The sequence below is a fragment of the Macaca thibetana genome, chromosome 10 (assembly GCF_024542745.1).
Source record: "Macaca thibetana thibetana isolate TM-01 chromosome 10, ASM2454274v1, whole genome shotgun sequence".
NCBI lineage: Eukaryota > Metazoa > Chordata > Mammalia > Primates > Cercopithecidae > Macaca > Macaca thibetana.
Genome location: NC_065587.1, coordinates 12,612,651 through 12,625,784, shown reverse-complemented (window position 1 = coordinate 12,625,784; position 13,134 = coordinate 12,612,651). Strand labels below are relative to the sequence as shown.

General features: G+C 52.8%; 2 protein-coding genes across 7 annotated transcripts in view; one reads left to right on the top strand and one right to left on the bottom strand.

The window, feature by feature from the left end:
- CBY1 (chibby family member 1, beta catenin antagonist) overlaps nucleotides 1-13,134 on the top strand; it is a 628,117-nt gene that overhangs the window by 225,601 nt on the left and 389,382 nt on the right. The gene's annotated exons all lie outside the window — the stretch shown is intronic.
- TMEM184B (transmembrane protein 184B) overlaps nucleotides 1-13,134 on the bottom strand; it is a 55,717-nt gene that overhangs the window by 17,738 nt on the left and 24,845 nt on the right. For 2 of the 3 annotated variants that reach the window (XM_050806231.1, XM_050806232.1), the window contains exons 2-3: nucleotides 10,397-10,646; nucleotides 8,598-8,763 (exon numbers count right to left, since the gene is read on the bottom strand). In XM_050806231.1, the coding sequence (XP_050662188.1) occupies nucleotides 8,598-8,763; nucleotides 10,397-10,588 (358 nt within the window). In that variant the 5' untranslated portion in view covers nucleotides 10,589-10,646. Of the gene's footprint in view, nucleotides 1-8,597; nucleotides 8,764-9,414; nucleotides 9,516-10,396; nucleotides 10,647-13,134 lie in introns of those variants that run through there. The other variant, XM_050806233.1, reaches the window with a different exon arrangement.

Sequence of the window (13,134 nt, the reverse complement as noted above, 5' to 3'; positions counted from 1 at the left end):
ACACTCTGATTACTTGGAAAGACTGGGACATTCTGTATTTCAGATAACTGGAGATCGAGACCATCCTGGCTAACTCGGTGAAACCCCGTCTCTACTAAAAATACAAAAAATTAGCCGGGCATGGTGGCAGGCACCTGTAGTCCCAGCTACTTGGGAGGCTGAGGCAGGAGAATGGCGTGAACCCGGGAGGCGGAGCTTGCAGTGAGCTGAGACCACGCCAGGCACTCCAGCCTGGGCGACAGAGCGAGACTCCGTCTCAAAAAAAAGAAAATAGGGGCCTTAGAATATTCTTCTGCCCCTTTTCAGTGATGGGTGATCATCCTGGACAAGAATGGGCACAATGTGTTGCAACCAAGGGGGCAGGGGTCTGCGTGGTACAAGTGACCCCAGACTTCAAGTTGTGCCAAATGGCTCCTCTTCTCCTCCCTATTGGGTTTTGTTTTTTTGTTTGTTTTTTTTTTTTTTGAGACAGAGTTTTGCTCTTGTTGCCCAGGCTGGAGTGTAATGGCACAATCTCAGCTCACCACAACCTCCACCTCCTGGGTTCAAGCAATTCTCCTACCTCAGCCTCCCAAGTAGCTGGGATTACAGGCATGTGCCACCACGCCGGGCTGATTTTGTATTTTTAGTAGAGACGGGGTTTCTCCATGTTGGCCAGGCTGGGCTCGAACTCCCGACCTCAGGTGATCCACCTGCCTTGGCCTCCCAAAGTGCCGGGATTACAGGTGTGAGCCACCGCACCTGGCCCCCTCGTGGCTTTTTTGTCCTCTGCTGATTCTGCTTATTCCTGCTTCTCGCCACCCCGAATGCTGTTTCTGACTTCTCTTCTACCGGCTTCTTCTGAATGTCTTTCTGCACTCGGATCTATCGAGTTCTTTTTTTTTTTTCTTTTCTTTTCTTTGTTTTTTTGAGACAGTCTCTCACTGTCGCCAGGCTGGAGAGCAGTGGTGCGATCTCGGCTCGCTGCAACCTCTGTCTTCTGGGTTCAAGTGATTCTCCTGCCTCAGCCTCCTGAGTAGCTGGGACTACAGGTGTGCACCACCATGCTCAGCTAATTTTTGTATTTTTAGTAGAGATGGGCTTTTACCATGTTGGCCAGGATGGTCTCAATCTCTTGACCTCATGATCCACCCGCCTCGGCCTCCCGAAGTGCTGGGGTTACAGGCGTGAGTCACCATGCCCGGCCACTATTGGGGTCTCATAATCCTTGGCTCTATCTGTAAGAGCCCCGGCCAGCCAGTGCCCCGGCCAGCCCGGGAGTCCTTCTGGCAGCAAACTGGCCTGTGGCCCTCGTGTGGCCCTTGGCTGTGCTCACCCCAGTTGGACAGTGAATGAAGCATCATTCTCTGTTACTTTCATGCATTCAAATCTCTTTCCCTAACAGGAGTTCACACTTTTCCAGGGGAAAAACTTGTCCCGTCCTCTCCTTCACCACGCTGGCAAAGAGCCCCAGGATTCAGAGACCCAGGTGTGAGTCTGGCCTTTGGCCATTACGATCTGGGTCACTCTGGACAAGATTCAGAGACTATTCAAAATTTTTTCACATTTGTAAAATGGGGATGATAATATATATACTCTGCCAGGTACTTGGGAGGTGAGAATGAGCTAACAGTGATGAAAAACACGTGGGAAAACTGTGAAATGCCACGCAAACATTCTTAACAAACAGCAACTGCATAAAGCGACATACGGACACTGTCTCCTGCCTCTGAACCCCAAGGCCCCGTGCCTCTGATCACAGAACTCCCCAGCGCTGCCTCAGAGCTGTCTTTACGGCCCACCCCCAACCCCACAATCAAACACTAAACGCACATGGGGGGTGGTTCCCACCCTGCCCCCATCTGCCTGCCACTGTACAACCTCTGGTGACGCATGCCAGTGCTATGAATTCCAGCCCTCGCAGACGGTACGTGGCACCAAGCTCTCTTCCAAGACTCAGCCCTCTCTCTGAGAACGGGAAGCACCAGTCACAAGTTCACAGGCTAAACATACACTTATCTCCATTATCCCCCTCCTCGCCCTCCTAACGCCACTGAAATGAGAAGGAATGAAGGTGGGGTGGGGAGCAAACCTTCAAGGACAAGGGGAATGGCAACAGCCAACTGACATCAACAAAGCTCTGAACGCCACATGCTCACCGCTACACGGTCACCGAGTGGCGGACAGTTAGCGGGGTGGGGGTGGGAGGCAGAGCCCTAGGAAACCTCAGCACTGCACATGCCAGGCAGCTCTGGAGGCTGTGGGTGAGGATACAGATGCAGAAGCTGGTTAAGTCTCCACGTGGAACCACTGGATTATAAGTTTCAACAAAGGCTGAGATAGCTCCATCCTCAGAACACGGTCCAGCTGAGGGCCGTAATGGGACGACTTGGAGAAAATCCAAAGACTAAGCCTGAATATGAAGGGCAAGAGGTCCTCTCAGGTCTCTGCCACTCTGCACCGGTCACTCAGCCTGTTCAGTGTTTTGAGGCAGGAGATGAGAAATTACTCTTTATAGAAAGAGGTCCCAGAATTTAAAAAGCCTTCATTTGGTACCTGCCCCCATCCTGCATACAAATAGCCACAGAAACACCCCACACTCCATCACCCAATCAGGAGGCCCAGCAATTTTCTTATTTTTCTGGAACAGGGAGAGAAAGGTCTTGCTCTGTTGCCAGGCTTGAGTGCAGTGGCACGACACGGCTCAGTGCAGCCTCAAACTCCTGGGCTCCAGCCATCCTCCTGCCTCAGCCTCCTGAGTTGCTGGTATTTTCAGCCCCGTTCTTAAATATAAAAAATAGCCAAGGACACTGATATTTGAGGAGCGCTTCTAACAAGAAGGTCAAAGACCAAAGCGAACAAATAGATGAAAGGAACTCAAGAGATAGAGACAATGTAGGGAACAGAAGAAAACTGCAATGAACATCCCCAGCGACCAAAGAACAATACTCTCTCCTGTATCAAGAACAAGGCATCATAAAGAACAAGAATGGAGAGAGCTACTGACATTTTAAAACATGATAAAGGAAATAAAACATTCAATAGAAAAGCTCAAAGGTAAGATTAAAAAAAAAAAGAAAACAGAAAACAAAACAAAACAAAATTCCTGGAAAACAGTACCAAAAAAGAGCCAGAAAATTATAAAGAAAATTTGAGGCTTGGCCGGGCGCGGTGGCTCACGCCTATAATCCCAGCACTTTGGGAGGCCGAGGCGGGCGGATCACGAGGTCAGGAGATCGAGACCATCCTGGCTAACACGGTGAAACCCCGTCTCTACTAAAACATACAAAAAACTAGCCGGGCGAGGTGGCGGGCGCCTGTAGTCCCAGCTACTCGGGAGGCTGAGGCAGGAGAATGGCGTAAACCCGGGAGGCGGAGCTTGCAGTGAGCTGAGATTCGGCCACTGCACTCCAGCCCGGGCGACACAGCGAGACTCCATCTCAAAAAAAAAAAAAAAAAGAAAGAAAATTTGAGGCTCAATCCGGAAGCATGAGGTGCTACTAACAGGAATTCCAGAAAGGGAGATTGGAAGAAAGTGGAGGGGAAGAAATGATCAAAGAAACATACAGAAAGACTTCCCAGAACCTTAAGGCAGGAGCATCCACGCTGGAAGGGCCCGCCAGGTTGCTGAGCACAATGACTATCCCACCTCCTGTGAGATTTCAGGACTCTGAGATCCTAAATACAAAGAGGAGAGGGGAAAAAAAAAGCAAAAAAAAAAAAAAAAAAAAGAGTGAAGCAGGTCACACACACACACAGGCACTAGGGATCGAATGCAGGAGACTTTCCAGAAATTACATCAGAATCTAAGACAGTGAAGACATGCCTTCAGAATTCAAAGGGAGAAGGATTTCCAACTTAGGATTGTATTTCCCTTGAATACCAGTCAAATAGAACAATATACTAAAGATATTTTCAGATTCCACAAAATAGACCTCCCATGCATTCTCTTTCTCAGGAAGCTGCTGGAAGATGTGCTCCAACCAGGCGGAGACAGCAAACCACGAACAAGGAGGAAACAGCCTCCACGGAACAGGTGACTCAGCACAGGAGAAGCAGTTTCCAGGCCGATGGTGAATGAAAGAGCCAGGGCAACAGCTGAGCAGCGGGAGCCTGGAAAGCAGGCATTCCTGACTGCACCACAGGGAGAAGGTTCCAGGAGAAACGCCATGGGGAAAATGGCAGAGCTCATGGATTCCTGGATTGGCCTGGCTTTACTGAGAGCAGGGCTGGTTTGGTTTTTGTTATGTTTTGTTTTTAAATTCAATTGAAGTATTTAGGAATAAACTAATGATAGGTATGTAGAAAACTGAGCAAACTAAAAGAAGGCAAGTAGTCACTGAAGCAAAAAACAAAAAGTTACACAGGAAAAGGAAATGGATAGGATGCGGTGGCTCATGCCTATAATCCCGGCACTCTGGGAGGCCAAGGCAGAAGGATCATTTGAGCCTAGGAGTTTGAGACCACCCTAGGCAACACAGTGAGACCTCATCTCTACAAAAAAAAAAAAAAAAAATTACTGGAGCATGGTGGCAGCACACACCTATGTGTGTCAGAACAAGACCTGTCTCTCAAACAAAGCCCTTCCACAATAGGAAGTCACTACGTATATAAAACTGAAAAATAACAACAAAAACCAGTATAAGCATATTTTTAGGTCATTCTAGGAAGAAAACAGCTGAAAGAGTTGAAAGTACAGTGAACTTCGGAGTGAGGAGTTAGAGGAGTTTTGTGTTTCAACCATATGCCTATATTACTTTAATAAACGTAAATTTTTTCAGTGTTTTTTAAAAGCAGAATTTTGTTAACAAATAAAAGAAGTGGCTGGGTGCAGTGGCTCATGCCTGTAATCCCAGCACTTTGGGAGGCCGAGTCGGGTGGATCACGAGGTCAGGAGATCGAGACCATCCTGGCAAACATGGTGGAAACCCTGTCTCTATTAAAAAATACAAAAACTTAGTCGGGCGTGGTGGCGGGCGCCTGTAGTCCCAGCTACTCGGGAGGCTGAGGCAGGAGAATGGCGTAAACCCGGGAGGCGGAGCTTGCAGTGAGCCGAGATCGTGCCACTGCACTCTAGCCTGGGCGACAGAGTAAGACTCCGTCTCAAAAAAAAAAAAAAAAGAAAAAGAAAAAAAGCAAGGCCGGGCTTGCTGGGTCACACCTGTAATCCCAGCAGTTTGGGAGGCCGAGGTGGTGGGCGGATTGCCTGAGCTAGGAGTTTGAGACCAGCCTGGGCAACACGGTGAAACCCTGTCTCTATTAAAATACAAAAATAGGCCGGGCGCGGTGGCTCACGCCTGTAATCCCAGCACTTTGGGAGGCCGAGGCGGGCGGATCACGAGGTCAGGAGATCGAGACCATCCTGGCTAACACGGTGAAACCCCGTCTCTACTAAAAAAAAAATGCAAAAAATTAGCCGGGCGAGGCGGCGGGCGCCTGTAGTCCCAGCTACTTGGGAGGCTGAGGCAGGAGAATGGCGTGAACCCGGGAGGCGGAGCTTGCAGTGAGCCGAGATCGTGCCACTGCACTCCAGCCTGGGCGACTAAGCGAGACTCTGTCTCAAAAAAAAAAAAAAAAAAAAAAAAAATACAAAAATAAAATTAGCTGGGTGTGGCGGCGTGCGCCTGTAGTCCCACCTACTTGGGATGCTGAGGCAGGAGAATAGCTTGAACCCGGGAGGCGGAGGTTGCAGTGAGCCAAGATCGCATCACTGCACTCCAGCCTGGGTGACAGAGCAAGACTCCATCTCAAAAAAAAAAAAAAAAAAAAAAAGAAAGAAAGAAAACAAATGACTGCAGTGCCCAGCTCTGAGTGAGCCCTCAGGAGAGGCTGGCTGGACCTGCAGAGTTCTCCAGCCCAGGCGAATCCCGCTCCTCCAGGGTCCTCCTGGCCCCTCTTGGGCACTTAGAAGGAAGGGTGGGAGGGGGAATACATGGGGGGACCTCTTTGAGTTTTAAGGGACTGCCCCATCACTGACTCTACAGAGGCAGCTGCAAGAGAGGGGCTAGGACGCAGAGCAGTGGTGCAGGGACAAGGCGAGGAGCAGGCCCCACTGCCTCTGATGCTGAAAGCTGGTGAACTCGGCCAGGCATGGTGGCTCACATCTATAATCCCCACGACTTTGGGAGGCTGAGGTGGGCAGATCACGAGGTCAAGAGAGTGACACCATCCTGGCCAACATGGTGAAACGCCGTCTCTACTAAAAATACAAAAATTAGCTGGGTGTGGTAGTGCACGCCTGTAGTCCCAGCCACTCGGGAGGCTGAGGCAGGAGAATCACTTGAACCCGGGAGGTGGAGGTTGCAGTGAGCTGAGATCGTACCACGGCACTCCAGCCTGGCAATGGTCTCAAAAAAAAAAAAAAAAAAAAAAAAAAAAGCTGGTGAACTCGGGGGCAGCCTGAACTTCACCGCAGCTGCTGTGCTGTTTGTAAACTCCCTGGGAGAGGCCAGGCCAAAGGGATAATCGCGTTGCTAGGAGATGTACTTCACAGGGCGGCCGACTTCCTGGAGGACCTCTCCCTGGGCTGGGAGGCAGGTCAGGGCAGGCGGGGCCTGAACAAAGAGGCTTCTGGAGGGAGGGGTGCCCGCCAGCCATCTGCTGCCGCCTCTGGGGCACAGAGTGAGGGTGAAGTGGAGGCTCCCCTGGCTGTGTGCCCCACCTTCTGCCATGCGCCCGTCTTCGGGGTCCTGCCGAGAAGAGAGCCCACACTTGTCCCCCGACCACACAGGAGAGGCCGCCTTGGCAGGGAACAGCTTTGTGCTTCTGAAGGAACAGGTGGACAGAGGCTGCCCCTGGGTACCCATGCGAGGCTGGCAGCTGAATGGAAGAGGATTCTCAGCCCCACCCTTCGCCAATTCCAGCCTTTATGGTGCCCCAGGGACCCAGAGGTTTCCCTGGAGACTTGGCTGCTTCCAGGAACATCAGACACGAGAGCCCCAGTTAAGCCCTGAGCAGGTCCCCACCTGGCCTCAGTATTCTCACCTGGAAGGACAGGACGGAACGCCAGCCTGCGAGGAGGGAACATGGGAAGTTACTGAGTTGCTGGGAGTGAGTGGCAGGGAACAGACGGATGGAAAGGAGGGACCCCACGCAGAGCAGAAGAGCTTCCCAGGCCAGGGACATGGCACACATCAAGCCCTTGAGGCTGGGAAGCACCTGCCTGATGTGGCCGCAGTTGGGGGTGGGCAGGCAGAAATATGACAGCCTGGGGTGCAATATCCTCCTGTTCAGCAACTTCACTTTCTTGCCAAACCTAAAGGCATCTCCTGTGCCCTATGAGTTCTCAGGGATACACAAGGTTCAACGTAGACAAGAAGAGAGACTCCAGCGCTTGGGGGATGAGCATGCCTCACCCCAATATCCACAGAGTACAGGCCTGGGGCAGCACCTCCCAGGTCAGGGAAACAGACAACTGGGCATGGCCAGAGCTGCTCAGCCTGAGATGAGAAAAACCACATCCAGTCACTTTATCTAAAACCAGCAGCACAGGTGTGGGTAGGAGACAGGAAACCTCACACTCTGAGAATGGCATGAGTATCAATGTAGGGGTCCTTTTTTTTTTTTTTTTTTTTTTTTTTTTTTTTGAGACGGAGTTTTGCTCTTGTTGCCCAGGCTGGAGTGAAATGGCACAATCTCGGCTCACCACAACTTCAGACTCCTGGGTTCAAGCAATTCTCCTGGCTCAGTCTCCCGAGTAGCTGGAATTACAGGCGTGCACCACCATGCCCGGATAATTTTGCATTTTTAGTAGGGACGGGGTTTCTCCATGTTAGTCAGGCTGGTCTCAAACTCCCAACCTCAGGTGATCTGCCCGCCTCAGCCTCCCAAAGTAATGGATTACAGGTGTGAGCCACTGCACCCGGCCCAGTGTAGGGGTCTTGAATTAAGGAACCCCTCCTCTCCATTCCTGCTGGCCTGTCCACGGCAGACCTGGGCATCGCTGGCCTCTGATGGAGGAGGAATGCCTGGGACCTGCCCAAGACAGGTCAGAGGCCAGCTCCCGTGACAGCAGCATCCTGGTCTCCTTGTGGTGACTGTTTAGGGGCCACAGACTCCCTCAGGGCAGCAGGGGTGAGGCTGGCTTTTCCTCTTTCCAGCTCCTGGCCTGTGGTCAGAGCTCAGGACAGGAGCAGGTGATGTCTCCACTCCACATCCAGAACCAAGTCCCCGAAAGGAATCGAGTCTTCTTCCTGGGTGGCGCAGTAGGGCACCCACTCATGGGACAAAGCCCTCAGAATTAAGACCCATGGGGACAAATGCCCAGCCCTGCCACTGACATGCCAGGGATCCCTGGATTGGTCCCTACCCAACTGCACCTGGGACCACCTGGGGTCTCTACAAACAGATCACTTGCTTACTGCCTCCACCCTGCCTGAGATGCCGGCATTGAAAAACGAGACCCAGGTGGAGGGTCCCTGCTTCAGGCACCTGTGAGGTGAGACTGTGGCTGCATGTGCTGTTACCTGTCAATTTGGGACAGAAACCCTGTAGCAGGTAAAGAAGCCAGGGATGTGTCAAGACAGTCCTCGTGAGGCCCCTCGGGGAGGAATGTGGGGAGAGGGGCTCCCAGCCTCCCGGCCCCCAGCCGGCCCTCCCCACTCCACCCCCATCCTCACCCTCGTAGCAGTCTCGGACGGTGCCGAAGTACACGTAGTATTGGTCGTTGGTGAAGAAGAGGAGGCTGAGCCAGGAGTCAAAGGCGTAGATGGGCACGATGAAGAGGATGCGTACGATGTAGCGCTGCTCGTTGGGGCAGCTGTAGCAGCGCAGGTGCATGTAGATCTGGGGGCAGAGGTGCGGGGTCAGCAGGTGACCCTCCTGTCCGCAGGAACAGGAGGACAGGTGGGCTTCCAGCTCTGCCACCCTGTGACCCGATGCACGGGACCTACCCAAGCCTCAGAGCCCTGCTCTGCAAAAAGGGGATGACAAGACTTGCCTCCCAAGGCCATTGTGAGACTCAGACCAGCGGGCGTGCACAAGGCTCGTGGAGTGCATGCAGCAGTGCTCGCGGGACGGTCTTGCAGGTGCAGGTGGCGGTGAGCCCACATCCCAGACCACAGGAGGGCCAGGGACGAGGATGGAAATCCAGTTTCCACAAGCTCCCCAGGGGACCTCACGCACAGGCAGCTCTGGGCCATCAGTGTGTGCCCTTTCCCTCTGCCTCACTCCAGCTGTGACTGTGGCAGCACTGAGCTAAATCACTGCCATCTGGGTTGCAGCCCTGCCCCATCCCTTAACTTATGGCAAGACAGACCGGGCCCTCACTCTATGGCAGGTGGACACACTTCCTGGCTGAGTGGCTGCAGGGATGTCCTCAGGCTGTGCCTCCTCCTCCCATCTGGTAAACAGAGGCAGCACTGCCTACCTCACCAGGAAGTTAGAAGAATGAATGCTACTTTTAGGAAGCAGAGGAAAAAACTAAAAGCTACACACAAATGCCAAGAGCTGCTCTACCACGGTCCTCAGTCCCGGCAGCCCCTGGGTGTCTCGTCCCAGCTCTCATGACATCACACTTGGCCCAGCTGAGACCTGGGCTGGGGAGGAAAAGAACAAAATATTCTCCATCTGCTATGGGCCAAAAGCCTTGGACGCAAATGGGTTCTAAAAGGGATGGGGACGCAGGGCATCTGGCAAGGGGTTGACTGGGGAACACGAGCGGACTTGCCCTGCCCCTCTCCACTGGACCACCCTCAAACCTCTGCAGGCTGCCAAGGCCAGTCCCCGCCCACATCAGCCTCCTCTGGGGCCACGAGTACAGGCAGACGGGAGACTTGACTTCTATCCCAGTCTGCCACCAACTTCCAAGTGACCGGGCTAGTTCCTCTTCCCCTCCCCTTCTGGCTCTCCATTTTCTCATCTGCAAAGCGGCCCCTGTCCCTGTGCTCCTGCGGTTCTAGGCTCTCTGTCACTTAGGTTCGACACGAGACTAGTTCCAGCCAATGGAAGGTGAACAGTGACGAGTGTCGCCTCTGGATGGAGGTGGTTAAATATCCAGAGTGCCTTCACACACTCCCTGCTGCCAGCTGTCAGATGGGCGACGCTTGATGCCAGAGTCACACGTCGGAACCTGTGCTGCATACTGGGCCCTGGGACATGGGCAAGAAGGCGACTTCTTGGCGCATGCCTGTAGTCCCAGCTACTCGGGAGGCTGAGGCAGGAGAATTGTTCCAACCCAAGAGGCAGAGGTTGCAGTGAGCAAAGATTGCACCACTGCACTCCAGCCTGGGTGACAGAGTGAGACTCTGCCTCAAAAAAAAACAAAAAACAAAAAACAAGTAGACTTCTATCAAGGGAAGCCTCTGATAACACAGGGCTTACCTACTACTGCAGCACAGCCTGGCCTAGCCTAACTCACACTCTGTTGGGCCAGGAACCTTTTGGACCCTTCTAGAGGCCCCCTGCCAGGCTTGGGTACCTGGTGGCATGTGATGAGCAGGGCCGTCCACACGAAGAAGCCAGAGATGGCCTGAGCGGCAGTTGTCATCAGGAACACAGGCTGCTCCATGGCAGTGGGGCTGCCCTCGGGGATCACGGAGACGCTGGGCGAGGCTGCTGCAGTCGTGGGCGACGCTGGATCTGGGGCCAGCACAGCCCCCCTCACTGTCATGGTGCCCAGCAGCAGGAGGCTCCCTGAGGGAAACCCTTGCAGTAAGTGACAAGCTAGCCTAGAGAGAAGAAATTGCAATGTGAGTCTTCTCCTAGGGCAAGTGGCAGCGTTGCAAAGAATCTTCCAGGTCTCTCCACCCACCTCCTGACCACATCTGTATTGACCCCAACCATCACCCTGTCCCAGCCAGCCTCTCCCCTGGATTGATGCAACAGGCCACTGACCAGTTTCTCTGCTTCTGCCCTTGCCTCTAATGACCAGTCCCCACTCAGCAGGCTTGTGAGTCTTCCAAGGATTAGCCAGACCAGGCTGCCCCTGCTCAAAACTCTCCAATACCTCCCAGCTCCCCTGGAGTAAAAACTATAGTCCTCGCAACAGCCCCAAGGACTCGATAAGACCTCCTGGCTTCTATGATCTCAGCTCCTACAGTTCCCACTTCCATCTTCAGCTGCAGCCACGCTGGCCTCTTTGCTGTTCCTTGAACATACTAAGCCTGCTTCTGCCACAGGGCCTTTGCACTAGCTGTCTCTGCTTAGCCACACAGCTCCCTCCCACCGTTCCTTTAGGTCTCTACCTTGGCCACCATGAAAACATGTCAGCCTCTCCCAGGCCGGGCATGCCTGACTCCCTGCTTTCCTTTCTTTTCCTCCAGAGCACGCATTACATCGACACCACCCAACTAACTCGATTCACTCATGTATTTATTAACTGTTCCCCCTACCCCACCTAGAACACAGGCTCCTTGGGGACAGCAGCTCTGTTTGGGACTATACAGGCAGCACTGGGAACCGTGGGCACACAACAGACATTTGGGAACTTCCTGCTGGGCCTGAATATCTTTATACCCCGGAGCCAGTAAAACCACTTACTGCTGAGGCCTCCTCCGAGGGCTTGTGTGCGTTCTTCGCCATTTCTCCCCCTTAACGGCTGACCCACTCCCCCACCATCTGGCTGTGCTGTTTTGGAGACTCTGTGGCTCCTCCCCAATCTGTGCACTCTAAACTCTCATCTTTTAAGCCAGCCCATGTGCCACCCCTCCTGAAAGTCTGCCTGCACACCTTCTCCAGTTCTGAGACTTCCAGCCATTCCGCATCCTCGAACATGCGGGTCTGTCACCGCTCACGTGTTCATCCTCCTGCCTACTCTTTGAGGCAAGATCCCACACCCCCAGCCCACTTATAATACTTAACTTTATTATTATTATTATTATTTTGAGACAGGGTCTCACTCTGTGGCCCAGGCTGGAGTGCAATGGTACAATCTCGGCTCCCTGCAGCTTCCACCTCCTGAGCTCAAGTAATCCTCCTGCCTTAGCCTTCTGAGTAGCTGGGATTACAAGCGTGCACCACCACACCTGGTTAATTTTCTAATTTTTTTGTAGAGATGGGGTCTCCCTATGTTGCCCAGGTTGGTCTTGAATTTCTGGCCTCAAGCAATCCTCCTGCCTCATCCTCCCAAAACGCTGGGATTATAGGCGTGAGCCACCGTGCCTGGCCTATCTACGGATTTTCACTGCTTGTTTCCAAAAATGTGAGGTGCCTCACAGTGAAACAAAGAATACTGGGTGGAGCCCTCATGAATGAGATTAGTGTCCTCATAAAAGGAACCGCAGGGAGCTGCCACGCCCCTTCTACCACAAGAGGACACAGGGAGAAGGCACCATCTATGAACCAAAAAGTGAGCCCTCTCCACACACTGAATCTGCCAGCACCTCAATCTTGGACTTCCCAGCCTCCAGAACTGCGAGGAAGGAGGCAGTCGATTTATGGGATTTTGTCATAGCGGCTCAAGAAGACTAAGGCAGGAGCCTGGCCGCATCCTCTACCCACAGCCCTGATGGGGTGTCCCTTTCAGTACAGCCACCTGCTGAAAGGCTGGTCAATGCCATCCAACAAACACCTCTGCCCAAATCACCAACTATGGCAATAACCTGCAATGCCACCAGAGGAATACCCGACAATTTTAAAAGATGCAAAGTGCCGTGTGTGGGCACTGCGGAAAGAGCCTGGCTGGAGCGTGAACACCAGCTCCCCCGCCAACCAGCCATGTGGGTTCCCTGCTCCAAAAACTAGCTCAGAAAATGAGCCAACCCCAACCCCGACCATCTCGGTCTGAACAGAGGTCACTCTAGATGATCTCATGGTCCCTTTCAAATCCACAGGCTGGTATTCAAGTCAGAATATCCTGACACCAACGGAGGTTTCCCTGGGCCTTCCCAGGTGCAGCAGCCTGCAGCCCGGCCCCCTGATGCAGAGGATCTTGCGTCCGCTGTCTGTCTGCACTGCCCGCCTGCACCCCGGGCTCCTCGCCAACGGCCGCAGCATCTCCACCACCATGTTGGCTCTTAGCTGTAAGTGTGCACTCTAGGAGAGCCCTTTACATTTCTATTTTCCCACACATACATGATCTCTTAACACACCAATCGAGACACGAATCCAGATTAAAACTCAAAACTGGAGAAGGCGTCTATATAAAGAAATTCAAAAATGGAGAAGGTGTCTATATATAAAGACTGGTGGCAAGCTTTGAAAAAGAGACACAGTGAC